The following is an 18,151-nucleotide window of genomic DNA, read 5'->3' as shown; positions in this document are numbered from 1 at the left end:
TATTAAATTGTTATGTTTGTGGTGCTAAACAGTTTCGAAAAATGATCTGAGTGCATTATTTGAAAAATCTGCAAACACTACATTTATTTCTCTTACTCTGCTCTGGATTCTGGTTGTTAGCAAGGGGTGTAAAAGCACAACTACTGTGCAGAAATAAATAGCTTGTGAGTGTTTAGGTTTGTAATGGCATGTTTTGGTTTTGCACACAGTGGAAGTCCTTTTCTCTGCACGTTCATAACTTAGAATCCTAGTTCTGTGCTCAAAAATTACATGAGAAACATGCACTAAAACAAGTGATATAAAGTATTTCTTTCTAAGCTTGTATTACACTAGACAATTGACTTGTATGTTAAATTTATGAGCTACAGGAAGCACGACAGCTGGGAATTTGGCAAGTCCTTGTGCTTCACAACACTCAAGCAGAAAGCAAATTCAAAGCAGTGCTGTGGAGCAGTACTCGGCCATCCCGAGTCACCAGCGCTGGCCGGCTGTTTGAGCGAGCGCTGCTGGCTTTCACACGCTATTTTTACCCGCCGGGCCGCACGTCGGCGCGAGGCCTTGTGCTCTCTGCCCTGCGCTCTCCGCCCTGTGCCTGCTCCCCGTCCCGCCGCCCGGCCCTGGCGCTGAGGCGGCCGCGGCCCCGCCCGCGCAGCCGCGCTGCGGTTCCCGCTCCGGGGCTCGGAAGCGCCGCCGTGACCCGCTGACGCGGGCGGCGGGGCCCGGAAGCGGCGGGCGCGGTGCGGGACCGGGGGCAGTCGGCGTTGGGCGGCCGAGCGGCCCCGGGGGGAGCCCGGAGCCCGCAGGTGCGTGAGGAGAGGCCGCGGGGTAGCGCCGGGGGGGACGGGACGGGGGGGGTGGGCGCAGCCATTTTCAGCGCCGCGGGCGCGGCGCGCCCTCTGCGCCCCCGCGGTCGGTGCTGCCCGTCCCCTCGGGCCGGCCCTGCCCGGCCCTGCCCTGGGCGCGGGGACAAAGGCGGCGGCCCCGGGCTGGGAGCGCGGCCGCGGGGGACACTCGGAGGGGACAGAGAGCCCCGCAGGCGCCGGGCGGGTCCGGGCCGGCCCGAGGAGCAGCTGGGGCGGCTTTGGCCTGTCGGGGTTAAGCGGAGAGCGAGTGCGCCTCGGTGTAATAATAACAACAGTGCACGCCCGCCCCGGAGCGTTGCAGGGGCTAAATGCGTCTGGCGGCCGAGCGAAGCCAGCCCTAGCCGCCGCCTTAGAGCTAATAATAGGCAGTGTTGGCTCGCTGGCTGCGAGTGGGTAATGCCATGGTCTGGGACGCAAAGGGAATACATCTTAGTGATTTAACAAAAGCCTAAGTTATGCGGGATAGATAAAACTAAGACTGAAATACAGAAAGCATTAATAAGGAAGTAACGCTTACGTGCTAATTTCTATCATAATTCTTTTGCAGAGTATGAAATTACTGTTGCATGTTTTCTTAAGGTGCGGAGCAGAACCAAGTCTTCACGGGAATTCTTTGGTGATCACCTATGAAGCTCCTGATCTTGAAGCTGCACTTTTGCAATGAAGAAAAGGAGACGGCTCGCTGCAAGTCTAAACGAAAAAGTTCATCTTGGCCATGAGAAAGATACTTCAGAGCAGATTCTTGTAGTGGACTGTGCGCAAGAAATTGTCTCAAAGTCTGCAGAAATAGCTCCTGCAGATCAGATTGAATCTTCCCAAGAACTTTCACCATCACCAGAGCAAAGGAAGCTCCTGAGTTCATTGCAATATAACAAAAATCTACTGAAATACTTAAATGATGATAGACAGAAACATCCATCATTTTGTGATTTACTCATAATTGTAGAAGGAAAAGAATTTAGCGCTCACAAAGTTGTTGTGGCTGTTGGGAGTAGTTATTTTCATGCTTGTTTGAGCAAAAATCCAAGCACTGATGTTGTCACATTAGATCATGTAACTCATTCTGTGTTTCAGCATTTGCTTGAGTTTCTCTACACCTCTGAGTTTTTTGTGTATAAAAATGAAATTCCATTAGTGCTGGAAGCAGCAAAATTTTTAGATATCATAGACGCAGTGAAGTTACTAAATAACGAAAGTGTTTCCAATGTACAGACTGACGTGGTAACTGATGCACCTACACCAGTAGAAACACTGAGTGAACTGACAGGTAAACTGTTAAATAGCCATCAGTGCACTTTTTGTGGTCGAAGTTTCTGTTATAAGAAGTCCTTAGAAAATCATTTGGCTAAAGCCCACCGATCCCTTTCACTGGAAAGAAAACATGGGTTAAAAATGGTTGAGAAGGCCAGCTTTTCCAATAGACGCTCTACGAGAAGCCGTAAATGTCCAGCTAAATTTGATATCAGTGACAATGAAAGTGCTGATGCCTCTGACAGCAATTTGGAAAAAGTCAGTTCTGACAAGGAGATATCTGAGAGAAGTGAATTTGAAGACAGTGAAAGTGAGTGCAATGTGGATGAAGAGGGACAGGAAGAGGAAATGTCAGCTGAAGATTCGGAATTTGAAGAACAAAGTGAAAAGGAACAGAATGATACTGAAGAGGGTTCTGAGGCAGTTGATTCAGTGGGGAATATTCCTGAAGGCTTAGCTCCAGTCATCATTCAAAGCAGTAGCAAAAAACTACTGCAGTGTCCCAAGTGTGACAAAAAATTTGATCGAATAGGTAAGAGCAAGTTAGGTTGATCTCGTTCCTGTTTACCATATGGTAGTGCTGTTTGTGTGGGAAATAAACCGAGCTTTTTCTTGGTCCTAGAGAATGAAGATCAGAATTTCTGAATCGTCCCACTGATCCAGTGTGCTGCTGATTTTGCTGTGTGTATTAAGTTGTTGTGTTTGTGGTGCTAAACAGTTTCAATAAATGATCTGAGTGCATTATTTGAAAAATCTGCAAACACTACATTTATTTCTCTTACTCTGCTCTGGATTCTGGTTGCTAGCAAGGGGTGTAAAAGTACAACTACTGTGCAGAAATAAATAGCTTGTGAGTGTTTAGGTTTGTAATGGCATGTTTTGGTTTTGCACACAGTGGAAGTCCTTTTCTCTGCACGTTCATAACTCAGAATCCTAGTTCTGTGTTCAAAGATTACATGAGACCATGCATTAAAAGAAGTGATACATAGAGTATTTCTTTCTAAGCTTGTATTACACTAGACAATTGACTTGTATGTTAAATTTATGAGCTACAGAAGCTCATAAATTTATAGTAATATGCTAAAGAATACATGGATGTTCTGCAGAGATAAAAATAAAATCTACTACAAAGCAGAGAGCCTACTGCTTGACTTGAGGTTGGTGGATCTGCAGGGTAGGACAGAATTCTGTCCTCAGGAAAAAACCGGCAACCAGGAGAGGGAATACAAATGGTGTGAAAGAAATGAGAGAGTAGTATTCTTTTTATGGTAGTATGTTGGGTCCCAAATACAGGTAATGTGCAAGGGTGTGTATCATTCATTCAGTGTTTTGCTATTTGAAAGTACCTTAGAAGTACCAGCTTGTTACAAGGCTGTTCCCCATTCTGCAAAGGTACTTCACCATCAGTGTAATGGAAGAATAGTAGTATAACTTCCAGTACTTCAGAACAAACTGTGCTGTGGGATTGAACAAGAGTGACTTGTAACCCTCACACAGATTTAACACTATGTGGAAGTGTATGGAAGAACCTTGGATCAAATACAGTTTTACTACTGGTGAAAACCAGTAGAAATCCTTAGATGCCTGTGGAGGATACTTAGAGCTTGACTGCATTTTGGGTTGAACAAACCCCAAACGTGTATATGGTAGGTGATGCCTGTTACAGTTCCATGCTAACAGATTTTTTTTGTTGTTGTACAGGCAAATATGAGAGCCATACCCGTGTGCACACAGGGGAGAAGCCTTTTGAATGTGATATATGTCACCAGCGCTACTCAACCAAGTCCAACCTGACTGTGCACAGGAAGAAACACTCCAGTGATACCGACTTTCATAAGAAGGAACACAAATGTCCCTACTGCAATAAGCTGCATGCAAGCAAAAAGACTTTAGCAAAACACGTGAGGAGGCAAGTATGAGCAGATGTACCTGACATTTCATTTTAAAAGTGGAGATAAATGTATATATGCACACAGTATATTCTGCATTGTTTTTATAAGCATTTTTTTCAAATATGTGTCTTTTCAGAGAGCATGAGGATTAGCAGTATCACCTAATCTGCCCTAAGTTTTTGTGAGAGTTCTGCTATAGGTTTTTTATTATAAATTTTAGAATCTTTCAGGTTAATTAGCACAGTCAGAACACATCAGTCTTAATAATTGCCTGTACTGCTTTTAATTTAGAGGCAGAATAAAATATCTTCTTTGGTTTTAGATGTGAATGCTTTACTGTTGATTGATGTAGGGGGCTAAACCATTTCCACGCAGATTCTTTTAGGTGAATAATTCGTTTATGACAGGCCTAATTTTAAGGTATTATTTACATACTAGTTTTTTATTTCTGTCTTTATAAATATACATAAGGCATTATAAGTGAAACTGTCTTGTCAAGAGTCATATGAGATTCTACAGGAGTCCATAGTAAACACTGCTTTCCAGTTAATTGTGCACTAGAATTGTTTCAGTATTCTGTTCTGCAGGTGTGGTAATAAACTGTCATGATATATGAAGTTTAGAAATAGATATTTAGTATTTGTGTGATCTTCCTACCTTCAGCTTCTCTCTTTTTCCTAGGTTTCATCCAGAGAATGTACAAGAATTTCTTTCTATCAAGAAGACAAAGAGTGAAGGTTGGAAGTGTGATGTAAGTAATCTTCAGTACTTTTGTTGGTTTCATATAGGGTCTGTGTTTTGTGAACTTAAGCGAAAATGTGATATGTGTTTCTGTGAAATCTCAGAAGGCTTTGCAAATGATGGTATAAATTTCTTCTATGTGCTGATTTAAGGACTGGGCTGGGCTTTATCTGCATATACAGCCTCTGGTCAGGTGGTTAAATTTGAATTCTAAAATAGAGGCAGTATTTTTAATGTGATCAGTTATTACTGCTATTCAGATATATCAGTTTGCAAATGATTGTTATGAATACTTTTAAAACAGAATAGTTTTTCTCCTGTTAATTATGTGCATCAAGCACTGACTATAAAGGATGCTGTTCTAGGAAGGCTCTGTCAGTAGTGAGGAAAATACGAAACACTCTCTCATTTAGCTACATATGCATGTCAACAGAGTTGTAAATTTGTACTAAATTTATGTCTAGTCATAGAATACTGCGCTTGATTTTCCCCTGGAGAGGTTTATATGTGTGAAACTACATCTAGTCTAAAAAGGAGTTTGTAGAATTTCCATTCTCTATCTGTATGCTGCCAAGGAATGTTTTAAAGTTTCAAATGTGGGGTTTAGTTGTTTGGGGTTTTTTTTAAGGGAATTGATTTACTTTTTGTTTTTCAGGGCAGCTGTTTTGTTTATGCAAGCTGCTGTGTGCCCCTGTATGTCTGTAATATTAGATGCCCTAACGTAATTACTAACCTTGCTTTGTTTGGGAACTTGCACTTACAAACATGTACTAGGAGATTGGGAGATACCAACTGTAGGAATTTGTAGCGTTCAGTGTCTTGATGGTGGGGCTGTGGTTGGAGGTATTGCGTGGTTGACCAACTTTCAGATGAAGTTGTATTGTGCAAACACGTTGCAGATTGTGTTTGTTAGTAGATGAGAAACATTGTAATAGTGTGAATCAATCATGTGACATTTTTGATGTTGCTTCTGGGAAAGAATGCTTCCCGGATGAGTGATTTGGTAAACTCCACTTCATGGTTTGTGGGTTTATTTTTTTTTCCTGACAGTTTTAAGTAGAAATTAAAAAAGTGAGCTGCTGCTCTTGTAGAGCTCATGTCCTTTGAAAATGCACTTGAATTAAAAGCAGGGTTAGAATTTTAGCTTTTATAGCAGTTGGAGATTGAACAGAACCCTTGGGTGCAGTGCTGTGAGTTTGTTTTCAGGTTGTGTGGTATGTTCTGAGAGCTGAGGTGCCACAGGTGTAAGCTGCAGGATTCATTCAGGTTGTTGGTTTATGCTGTTGTCCATGTGTGAACACCAGGATTTGGTGACCATACTTTAATCCTTGAGGAATATGAGCAAATTAACAGAAACAATAGAGTATTAATAGTAAAGAAAAGTAAGAAGGCTATTATACTTTCGCCAGGTATGGGATTTTCTTACACCTATACTCTACATTAATGAGTTTTAAACAAATAAAGCTGTTGCTTTTGATTTCCTTATTTAGGTGTCCTCTGAGAAAATGATTGCAGGATTTAATGGATGGGACTTGGGCAGTACTAAATTCAGCTCTTATAGACAATGTCAAGAGTTTCACAGTGAAGTTAGTGAGTGCTGTGTTGATTTATGTTGAAGCATAGGACCCTGATGATAAATTGTAATACCTGGTTTAAATGCCTAAATTTGAGCTGTGGCTTCAAATCTGTAATTGTACTGCATACTTACTTCAATCACTACTAATAATTCTTGTAAATTTGGGTTTTGGTTAATCTCAAAACAGTACTGAGAAGCTCACATAATTTTAACCCTGTGGAGGTTCTGTAGTTCTAAAATATAATTTGAGTTATACTTCTTTGTTGGTATTGGCATTTTCTCTTTAATACCTGCTATCAGAGAATTTCCCAGAGGAAATAAAGAAGCAGGTATGGTTCTAGTTCTACAGTAGCTTATACTTACAACAATTTTTACCACGGTCCAACTGAGCCATTTCAGCATCCGAAAGCAAGTCACAGCTATTTGCCTTTTTTTTTTCATTGGGTTATTTTCTGCTGAGCTGTATTGAAACATCCTAGGAAAAGAGTCTGTTAAGTGCTGGAATCAGTAGAAAGAAGGAGGGGAGAGGAACATGTAACTGCATGCAGGAGTTGGCAGTAGTTTGATTTAGGCTGCCATAGATCTGCATCCTAATTTATATAGTACAGTCCACTATGGGTTATGTAGAACACAGATTGCTTTGGATGTTGACCGCAAGGCTTTACAAGTAAGATTTTAAAGAATACATATTTAATCTTTCATTGGTGCAGAGAGCAGATGAAATCAACTGCTAAGAGTTTATGAATGGTAAAAAAATCTGGTTATAATTGATGTATCTTTGACAAAGTGTATTATCATTTTAGATTTGTAAGAAATCTTTCACTCGAAGACCTCATTTAGAAGAGCATATGATCCTTCACTCTCAGGATAAACCCTTCAAGTGTACCTATTGTGAAGAGCATTTTAAATCCCGGTTTGCAAGACTGAAACATCAAGAAAAATTCCATCTCGGTATAGAAACCTCCTTCTGACATGTAAACAATAGATTTAAAGTAAAACCTTCCCCCACTATTGTATGTTCTGATCAGTCTGGTTTCCATCCCACCTCCTTTTCCAGTTCTCTCTTCCAGTTTTGTGGCAGAGTTGTTTGGGAGTTTTTTTGTTGGTTGGGTTTTACTTTTCTGTTCAGCGGTCTTTCTGAATCATTCTGTTGTACCTAAAAAGTCAAAATTTTGAGGAAGAAGACTTAAGGTTACTTTGGTTTTAAAACTGTTTTGTTCTTAGCTATGGAGTCAGATTCTTTCTGAAGTTTTCAATAGACCTTTTCCTTTCCTCCTGAAGTATTCTGAAGACTTTTTTATTACTAAGAATTATTTCTGCTGGGTAGGAACTAGATTGCTGATAGTAATGGGAATTTGTTTTTTCAAGCAGTCTAAGTGGGCTTAATTACTTTAGGCTATTAATTCTAAATTTTTGCTTTACAGTAATGAAATTTGTCAAAGTACCAGGTATTAGAAATAACTTATCTGAGCACAAAGTCTAATTAAAGTATACTGATTGTACTAAACTTTAATAATTTGTTAGACGAAATTTTTCTTAGTAAAGTTTTCAGGGTTTTCACAAGTAACCAAATTGTGCATCTTATTTAGTTTAGCTGGCAGTTAATACTGCTATGTGTGTCTGTCTAATTCTAGGGCCTTTTCCCTGTGACATTTGTGGCCGACAGTTTAATGATACAGGAAATCTGAAACGCCATATAGAATGTACTCATGGGGGAAAGAGGAAATGGACATGTTTCATCTGTGGAAAATCTGTCAGGGAACGGTAAGGAGTTGAGTGACTACTTGAACTTTAGCAGAACGGAGAAATATTTAGCGTACTTTGATTTTGAATATGTTTTAGCTTTGAGTTTTTGACATAAATGGGACCATTTCGGAGGGATAGTGTGTTAAAAGGTGGTGTCAGAGCCAAAGGTAGCATGTGATTTTCTGATCACCTCTAAAATTGAGGGTGACAACTGTAGGTGATTAGTTTGGAGGTGCAATTATTTTAAGAAAATCTTACCTCTCATTCACTTCGCTTAAAATTCCTGTGTTGTGCAAAAACATCTTGCATTTTTTTGGGAAAGATGTGGGAGGGACATTGCCTAAAATTAAATTTGACTGCCTAAATTTTACTGTTGAACAGAACGACTTTGAAAGAACATCTGAGAATTCACAGTGGAGAGAAACCTCATCTTTGCAGTATTTGTGGGCAGAGTTTTCGTCATGGAAGCTCTTACAGGTACAGATTTTTATTAAACAAGCTGTGAAGCTGTTTTGCTTATTTGCTGATATGTATACATTCATGTTATCAATAAAATTTTTTGTACTGTATGTGTTTTGGTGCATTCGAACTCTGAGAGCATTAGTAAATATTGAAAATATATTCATAATCTGTAAGAAGTAATTTAATTTTTAATACATTACTGGCTTAAACACAGTCTTCTACAAATCTTGTGTCAAACTTGAGTTTCTTGCACAACTTAAACTTTTGCATCTTTGCTATTCAAAGAGAAAGTAAGCAGAGGACTAAAGTATCCTGCTAAATTAATGACACATCTGAGAGTTCAGCTCTGTTCTCTCTTGCTTTTTAAGAGCAGTGTAAGTGTTCCTCATCTGAAAGTTATTTCCTGATACTTATGTGAAGCTTTTTCTGGTATTTTGCACTGCATTAGCAGTACAGATTATGTTAACAAAATTGCATTTTTTTGGTTATGTTTATGACTATAAATATGCAGACTTCATTTAAGAGTCCACCATGACGACAAGAGATATGAATGCGAAGAATGTGGGAAAACATTTATTCGGCATGACCATCTGACAAAACACAAAAAAATTCATTCAGGTAGGTATTTTCTTTGAAGATTGTCTTCAAAATTACTATTTTGAAATAAAACCAAATAAAAATTAATTATGGATTTTGTTTCCAGTACATGCACTGGTTTAGGCCTTATGAAAGTTCCTCTCACTATTTTTAAGGACGACTAAGTAGGGTTAATCTTATGAGTTTTCAAGGTTTAAAAGCCAAGTATTTCCTCCATGTTAACATAGAAAGCCGAGGGACAGTCAAAAACATGTAACAGTGAATTGCTTTAAAAATAATAAATAAAAAAGCAATAGTGAAAAAGGAGGATTTTTTGATGAGTTCTGATTTCTTTTTTTTAATAGCAATTGTGTGAAACATTGTTACCACAATATAGAAGAAGCTGTCACAGTCTCTGTCAAAGTTTGTACGCTGATCACTTTAATGTAAGAACATCAGAGGGGTTTCTAAGTCTCTGTTATGGGACAGAGGGAAGGAAGGAAGACTGAGGAAATCAGCCCTGAGAACAGCCAGATGGGGATGATCAGGAGAAAGAAAAAAAAAAAGTCTGTTGCACTGAGAGCAGAAAGGTTATCAAATATATAGGAAGAGCAAAGATTCACCAGTGACTTTTTCAGAACAGGATCCAGAGGGAATATGGCCTTCTAGGAGGCAAAATACTATGAGGCAGCATGAAAATATGAAAGTGATCAGAGTCTAAACTTCCCAAGCCTTTTTTTTTGAAGGACAGCTTCTTTTTTGGTATTTGAAATCATGTCTGCTATCAAATAAAGAAATCTTTGAAAACTCCAAGTATCAAAAAGAAAAATCCTCTTTTCTGCTCTATTTGCTTTTCCCCCTCTAGAAAGTTACATTCTTTGACTGTCCACACTCCTCCTACTTACATGAGAAGAAATATTCTGCCACTTTGTAGAAGATCTCAAGATGACTCAAAAGAATCAGGATACTTTTAAACAGCAGCATAAAAGGAAAAGGTAACTATGTAAATCAGGATATTTAAAAAGATAAATACTGTGGTGTAATTTTAAGTTCCAAGAATCAGTAGCTGAAAATCATTGGTATGTTTCAATAAGCTTCTCTTTTAAAACAGCTGAATTATTGAAGTTATCACATTTCAGGTCATAACGAAGGGAGTGCATTCCTAGTCATTCACTTGTACCTCTCATGTAGTGGCTGCTTGGGGAAGTGTCTCTTGAGTTGAACATGAATTTCTTTTTAGGAATGACAAATGGTCATATATGATAATTATTAGTCATATATAACAAGTGGTAAAAATCCTTACCATGGTAGAACCAACATACTTCCTGAATTTTGTTTTATGATGACAGAGAATCCTTTTCCAGGTAAGCTATGGAAGAGCTTGATTGGTTGAACTTTGGGAACATAAATCTTTTGTATATTTTATAATTATAGCTCTTAGACATTCAATGAATTCCAAAAGATTAACCCAAAATTTATTGAATTTTGCCCTTGTAGGTGAAAAAGCACATCAGTGTGAGGAATGTGGAAAATGTTTTGGCCGTAGAGATCACCTTACCGTTCATTATAAAAGTGTTCATCTAGGAGAAAAAGTTTGGCAGAAGTAAGTGTGGGTTTTTTACAACTGCATAAATACTTCTCTACTGTAAGTGATTTTGTTGAGATGTTTGAGCAGAATTCTAGTAGTCTGTGTGTTTGTCATGCCTGTTACCTTAGTCGTGGTAGAGATATCATTATTACAGTTTGAAGTGGATATTGGAAAATTACCTTCACAATTTAAGCAAGATATTTTCTTTGTAGCATAATTAACTAAATAAAAGTATTAAAAAGGATCAAGTTTTTATCTGTCAATTATCTGTCTCAGTGTTGTTCTAAATTGATGGTTTGCTGTAATATTGTCACTGCAGCCTAGTTAAAACTGAATTATTAGTCATCATGTAAGCACTGTGAGAATTATGCCACACTTAAGGTATTTTAGAAACTGGCAGCAGATTAGTGGCTCTGAAAGTAGGTAAAAATTTTGAAACCTGAGTTGTGACTGTAAATTGAAAATGCAATAGGGTTTTAAAGTTCTTGAGCTCTCAATATAAGCCTTTCAGAGATTTGAAATAAACAGACCTGGTTGTTTTTCAAATTATGTGTTTTAACTGTTAGTATTTATTAGTGTTGTGGAGAAGCCATTGTAGATGTGTCCGTGTTAAAAGTATAACACGTTGTCTGCTTGTTCTCTTCTTTTTTTTCCTCAGTAGGCAGTAGCCTACCTAGAAATTCTGCCATTCCTAGAACCTTATTTACGGCCTAATCCTACCAAAGTAAAAGCTTCTTGTGGATGTTGAGCAAAAATGGTACTTAAGGGTATTTTTGGAGTCAGAAAAAAAGTTCTAGTGGCTTTTGCTCTTTAGATACTGAAGTGCCACCCTAGAGAATAAGACTGAATATTAAAAGATATCTGATTGACCTTGTTGGGATGTAGATGCCAAGAAATAGAAACATAAGTGAGGAAATTTTGAAACTTTGATATTTAGCTATTTTGCAGTTAAAGATCTCAGAAAGGACTGTGCACAAGCTTTATTGTTAGTTGGTTACAAAAAAAAGCATCTAACATGAAATGTCTTTTCTTCTTTAAAGATATAAAGCAACATTTCACCAGTGTGAAGTATGTAAGAAAGTTTTTAAAGGGAAATCAAGTTTGGAAATGCATTTTAGGACACATTCAGGTAAAAATAAAACAAACTCCAACTAAACCACAACACATGTAGGAATGTATTTTTATGCATCAGTGTTGATTCAATTATTTAATTCATTGTGGTTGTTGAGCATTCAGGGCAAGAGTAGGAGGAAGCACCAAGACTTTATTCATTCTCTTATGTTGGTCATTCCCAAATTCTACTCTCTGAATGTATCAGCTGAAATATTGATAATCCTCACCACAGGTTTGTAGTACACTCTGTACACCTTCTCCTTTATTTTACTGGTGTGTGTTCTTGCACAATTTACCCAGATCTTCTAAATATTTCTGTGGTCCAGAGATTACTACGTTTCAAGTGGTAATCTAAACAAGGATTTGAAATCCCTTTGGAAAGCTTTATGTCCTTTCTGTTTTACTTTGTTTTTCCTGCCTTATGTTTAGGAAAATCATTGTCCTTTTGAAATATATAGAAATACAAACTGAGATCATTTAATACCAGTATCATAACAGTTTAAAGACTGTTCTTTTTTCTTTAGTTTATATTCTAACATAAATCCAAAGTATTTAGAGAACTGTATGTTAGGAGAAGAGTACCTCAGTATAACTTGTAAAAAAACTTTGATGGCTCCCCTGATTCCAAAACTGATGCTAAATATACACTCTTTGTTTTCAGTAAAATTGTTTTATACTAGGTCTCTATGCCATAATCCACGTAGGTATTTGCATATTTATGTGTGATTTGGTGTTACTCAGAATAACTAATTTTTATTTCTCTGTCTTTTCAGGTGAGAAACCCTACAAATGTCAAATCTGTAATCAGTCTTTTAGAATTAAGAAGACATTAACGAAACACATGGTTATTCATTCAGATGCTCGACCTTTTAATTGCCAACACTGCAATGCAACATTTAAACGAAAAGACAAGCTGAAATATCATATTGATCATGTTCATGGATCAAAGGCTGCAGAAGAGGCACTGGCATCTTCTCCAGAGGAAAAGCTGGTCTCTTTACCAGTGCAGTACACCTCTGATGACAAAGTGTACCACACTGAGGCTAAACAATTTGTGGAGCAGTCCAAAGCATATCAATCTGAAGCCAAAACTTTGCTACAGAATGTATCCACGGAAGTGTGTGTGCCTGTGACTCTGGTACCAGTTCCGATGTCTGACCCACAAGCTGACCTGGTGCAGCATCCTGCTCAGTCACACAGCATCCTGCCTCCACAGCCTGAGCAGGCAGAGTATCAACGAGCCACAGATCTGGCATTTCTAGAGAAATACACTCTTACTCCACAACCTGCAAATATTGTTCATCCTGTAAGGCCTGAGCAAATGTTGGATCCCAGAGACCAGTCATATCTTGGAACTTTACTGGGGCTAGATACAACTCCTACTGTACAGAATATTTCAAACAGTGAACATTCGTGATCAGACCATAACATTCCACCTAATTTACTAGGTCATTGGCCACCAGAAGGCTGATATGGCAACGAAGATTTATATTTTATATTTTATTTGGACTCATAAGTCTTCTGCATAGTTTTGGAGAAACAATTTGTTTACATAATATTTGAACATTTAGGCACATTTTAACGCATACTGAAAGAGTGTTTCTTGTGATTTTAAGAGTTTTTAAGAATCTTATAGATGGTCTTTTAAAAATAATGCTCTTAAATATCTTTTAAGGATAGTGGCTGAAAAATGTCATTACATATCTGGCTATTAATTTAAAAAAATTGCCTTTCTGCATCTCACTTTAAGTTAATGTTTTAAGTGTAATAGAAAGCATTCTGAAAGAATAAGGACTATATCCAATTCATTAAAATTTGTAAGGGCAGACAGGGCTATAAAACAGAAACTTTGAATTATGTTTCACACAGAAATTAATATATAGTTTTACTTGAAACCTCAGGCATTTTTGGAGGGTTTTAAAGTCACGTGGACTCTGAAGCCTAGCCAGTGAACACTGGCACTAGGTTCTTCTGAAAAGGGATTCTGAGATATTTTATGAAGACACTAAACAGGGTGTTTGATGACTCCCTGAGTACAGTTAGGCTGCCTAAATTTGGCCTCTTAGTTCTTCCTTGATCTCTACTATTGAATAATGTGGGAAGATCTAGACAATGATATTGTCTAATTTTCTACCCTTAGTTCTATATAATTTTATATGCATTTTTTCTTGCTTTTTCAATCTTGTTTGTCTTCTAAAGTGTACCCCACACTCTGACTTTGAAAGAAAAGGAAGTATTTGCAAGGTCATTTTACTCTCTGAACAATCATGAAGGGTTGACGTGGTTCATCCTTGTTAGAGCATAAGTCATACCAGAGTCCCACATTAACATGCCCATTTTCAGGTTATCTGATAGAGGAGAAATTTAAAGACTGTTCCAAAACAGTACTCAATTTCTTTTTAAGAAAAAGCAATTAATCAGTAATTATAAATATCTTGTGAGTTGCTAATTAAATTGTTTTGTTTCTCACTTTCTTGTACTGTGTTTATAAAACCAAAGTCAAACTCCTGAGAGTATTTTATATCTAATTATTTTTAGCTTTTTATTTACTAAACATAAAGGGTTTTTTCCAAAAGAACCGTTTTGAACTACAAGTTTGGTGTTACCATGAAATCTAGTATAATTTAACCTCATCAAGCTTTCTATTTTAAGCCTTCTTTAAAAATAATTGTTCTGCGTTTTTTTGGTGAATATGATGCCAAAGAAAGTATCTGAAGTAACTTCATAATTACTCGCAAGAATTACATCAGATTCTCATTAAGATGAGAATTAAGATTCAAATTTTCCCCCAGCTTTCCCTAGTCATAAATTATTATCTCAAATAACCTTTAAAATGGGAAACTGGACTTTTATGTATGATTGTAAGTGTTAAATTTATTCAGTGACCTGAACATAAGTGAGCTGTGGTGAAGAGCTCTCTTGTCATCACAGTTCTACAAACTCTCAAGTGGTGTGGATCATTTTAAATCATATTCAGATACTTTGGTGTTAAATTCTGTTAATCCTCATCTACTTCAGTATGGAGCAGTTTGCAGGAGAGGGGCCAGAACTGCCTGAATGTTCATATTTTGAAGCTTGTATCCTAATGGATTCTTAACCTAAACACACCAAAGATTTCTGTGAGCTGTTAAATAGTGGCAGAGTTATAGAATTGTAAGTGTTATCAATATTTAAATAGGACTTAGCCAAAGAAGCACAATAGAAGTCCTAAACTTTAAAAGTTTAGTTTCTAAAACAGGACTATATATGTTTAACTGTTCTGTCTTTGTATCTCTAAAGCAAAATTTAGAGCTGTGCTCTGGGAATGTTCAGACTGACATGCTGTAAATATATCTGGTAAGAAGCTGACGACTAGCAAATACACAGCAATAACAAGGCCATTGAATGCCACCTTCTGAAAGGACGCTATCAAGTACTACCCTTCCTGCTTTCTAACTCCACCTTCATCTTCTTTCAAAATAAAACTGTTTCTGTCGTCTTTACACTCCATGGCTTGAAAATGGCTGTTTTCTGTGAAGTTTTCAAGTCGACATGTGTGTATCGTGTTCATATTCTCGCATGTGCACATGGAACATGGTTTCTAATGCATTTGTAATTGTACTGTTAAAAATAACCCAACATCAATGCTGTCAGTGCAGTGCTCAGACTAAAAAATCTAACTCTTTGTAATTTCTTGTCTTTTCTGTCCTACAGTAGAAAAAAGTATTGTAGGATTTTGACAAAACAGTGGCTTAAGAATAGTCGGTAACTGATTGTTTCTTTTAAAGTCCAGTCTGTTTGGAAGGCACTCCAGGAAAATCTGAAAATGGAAATTGGGTCGTGTTTACTTGATAATGTCCTTTTAAAAATTCTTTCATATTTGTGCCTTTTATATATATTCTGAATAATGGCTTTTTCTCTAGTTCAGTTGTTTATTCAGAAAACATTAAGGTCAATAACTTCCAAAGGGCTTGTCATGTTCTTGGGTGCCCAACAAGAACCAGACTATAAAAGGACTCGTTTTTCAGAAAAACGAGCACTCTCTTTGTTTGGGTGACCAGAATTACTAGTCATTCCTGGAAAAAATGACCTACTAGTTCTTGGTGTTCTTTTGTTTGCAGATAACCCTAGGAGTTAGTGTTTTTACCTGCTGGTCAGGCTGGATCATTGCCAGTTGACTGAAAGAAAATAGGAAAGCTTATTTGTTAGATACATAGTTTTTATTTTTATTTAATATCATGAGCTATAATTCTTATGGCTTTACATCTATTTAAAATTCATATATAAGCAAAGTAAATTTTCATGGGCTGGTACTTCATTTGGTAGGTGGAAGTATCTTGTTTCAGCTTGATGGAGGATAGTTCTTCAGAGGACTGAGTTGAAGGGCAGAGATCTGTACCTTGCAGCTGCATGGGTCAAAACTCCTTAATGTCTGACACCTCCATTTTAATATGTATATGTACTCATGGGAGAATGCATGTCCTGTTGATCTGGAGGATGCATTTACAACAAAGGCTTTGTTTTATCTGGCAGTCATTGGCTCAGTTGAGCATTTATTGCCAAAGAAGGAAGAAGGAGGTGTCTCTTAAAAATATTTCTAAAGGATGATTAGTGGCACATTGCAAAATGTTGGTCTTTACCACATGCTGATCTTTGGAAAGAAGAGTGAGTCCATGTTGGTACTCCAAACTGTGTGTGGTTCTGAGAACTTGTTGCACTCATTCTGCTTAAACATTGAATTCTGTATTTTTTGCTATACAAATTTCTGGGTTACTGCCTTTAATTCTTTTAGTGGATTTTATGTTCAGTTTATTTATTTGAGCACTGACACTTTTCTTACAAAGGTATGTCTCTCATGGGTTCTTTTCATGCTGAACATCAGTCATTGTAATGGTGATGATATATCTTCTGTAAGGCTGTGGTTTCCTTAAAACTATAGTGCTACTTTAGTCTGGACTGTAATTTGGGTAGTTGTTTTTAAAGATGGGTTGTGCCAGACCATAATGACAAAAGATTTATTTGATATCATCAAAGAGCTAAGCTCCTTTCCCTAGTAATGAATGTCAAAGAGTATCCAGAACTGAAGAATGCTTCCAAGGAGTCGCCTCACAATGTGCTTGATTGAACATGAAATGTGTTATGGACTGCTAAGGAATAAATGAAATAAGTAACCCTCAAGTTTTTAAATTTAAAATAATTCCTGTATAGGAGTTCATGAATGTAGAATTATGAATGAATTCTGAGAAGGCTGTTGTAGATGAATATGGGGTTTTTTCCTGAGAATATAAAAGATGTGAAATATTGAAAATAACATGCCTACCTGATACAGAGTGTATTCCCCCTATGCCTGAAGCTAAAGGGAAATAGAGTGCATTTATCTGTAGGTCCTTGTGACTGCTGTCACGTGGGATCTTTCTCTACAATACGGTCTCAGTGATTTGGTCGTTTCATCATGTGCATTAAAGAATGTCACTGGCAGAATGTAATACGGGGCAGTCATTTTGCTTAAGCCCATATACGGTCTTTTTCATGGTTTGTAAGAAATGTTTTGGTTTAAAATTATTTGATGGATTAAATTAAAAATGGCAAAATTTTTTTGAACCCCCCAAAACCATTTTGATCATGTTTAAATGTTGGTCCTTTTATATGAAAGAATAAGGTGAAAAGAACTCAATATTTTGTCACTGGTATATGAGATAATGTGTTTTAAATGTGATCTGTACAGGTTGGTATTTTAGATGGGAGTCTTTAAAGTTGTCTTTTTAGGGGAAATCCTTTACTGTAAGGAAAAGCTAGGAAGTGTACTGTAAATGTAGAAGTACTCAGTCCTATGTGTAATTTTGTTTGCTATGGAAAAGTAAAGTTCTTTTGTCTTAACATTGTGTGCTTCACAGGATTTACTGCAGGGCTGCTTGCGATAAGTTTTGATTTTTGCCCACCCTTTTTCTCTTTTTAAACAGCATGGAAACACAGTACTCTGTATGCCTCTCAATTTTAAAGCTCATGAAAGAGAAACAGATGAGGCGATGTTTTGATCAAATTTGTGCGTCTCATTCTGCTTTTGATTTTAAAATATTTTGTAAATTAAATTTATTTAGGAAAAAAAAAGCCGACAACTTGGTTTTGCTTGATTTATTAGTTGGTGGTTTGGGTTTTTTTAATGTGAAGAGATCTCCGGGGCATGGCGCTTCGCCAAAGCCCGTTGTTTCTTATGTGATCTCGCAGCCCCACCGAGTCCTCACGGGCCGTGCGCCGCGAGCTCGGGCGTTTAAATGAAGCACCGGGCGCTGATTGGCGGAGAAGCCGGAGGGGCGGGGCGCGGCGGGCGCGGCGATTGGCGGAGCCGCGGGTTTGAAGGGGCGCG

At 37.7% G+C, this 18,151-nt stretch overlaps 1 protein-coding gene across 8 annotated transcripts in view; it reads left to right on the top strand.

Annotated features, from left to right (window-relative positions):
- ZBTB41 (zinc finger and BTB domain containing 41) overlaps window positions 1-17,903 on the top strand; it is a 72,458-nt gene extending 54,555 nt beyond the window's left edge. For 5 of the 8 annotated variants that reach the window (XM_027666052.1, XM_027666051.1, XM_027666053.1 and 2 more), the window contains 10 exons: window positions 1,443-2,646; window positions 3,816-4,023; window positions 4,688-4,757; window positions 7,127-7,274; window positions 7,958-8,087; window positions 8,451-8,546; window positions 9,043-9,149; window positions 10,605-10,710; window positions 11,736-11,824; window positions 12,582-17,903. In XM_027666052.1, coding sequence (XP_027521853.1) covers window positions 1,524-2,646; window positions 3,816-4,023; window positions 4,688-4,757; window positions 7,127-7,274; window positions 7,958-8,087; window positions 8,451-8,546; window positions 9,043-9,149; window positions 10,605-10,710; window positions 11,736-11,824; window positions 12,582-13,225 — 2,721 coding nt within the window. In that variant the 5' untranslated portion in view covers window positions 1,443-1,523 and the 3' untranslated portion in view covers window positions 13,226-17,903. Of the gene's footprint in view, window positions 1-727; window positions 804-1,410; window positions 2,647-3,815; window positions 4,024-4,687; window positions 4,758-7,126; window positions 7,275-7,957; window positions 8,088-8,450; window positions 8,547-9,042; window positions 9,150-10,604; window positions 10,711-11,735; window positions 11,825-12,581 lie in introns of those variants that run through there. The other 3 variants (XM_027666050.1, XM_027666049.1, XM_027666047.1) reach the window with 3 other exon arrangements.
- The last annotated feature ends 248 nt before the right edge of the window (window positions 17,904-18,151 follow it).

The sequence above is a fragment of the Corapipo altera genome, unplaced genomic scaffold (genome assembly GCF_003945725.1).
Source record: "Corapipo altera isolate COAL_440 unplaced genomic scaffold, ASM394572v1 119, whole genome shotgun sequence".
In the NCBI taxonomy this organism is placed as follows: Eukaryota; Metazoa; Chordata; class Aves; order Passeriformes; family Pipridae; genus Corapipo; species Corapipo altera.
This window is presented reverse-complemented; position numbering and strand designations above follow the sequence as displayed.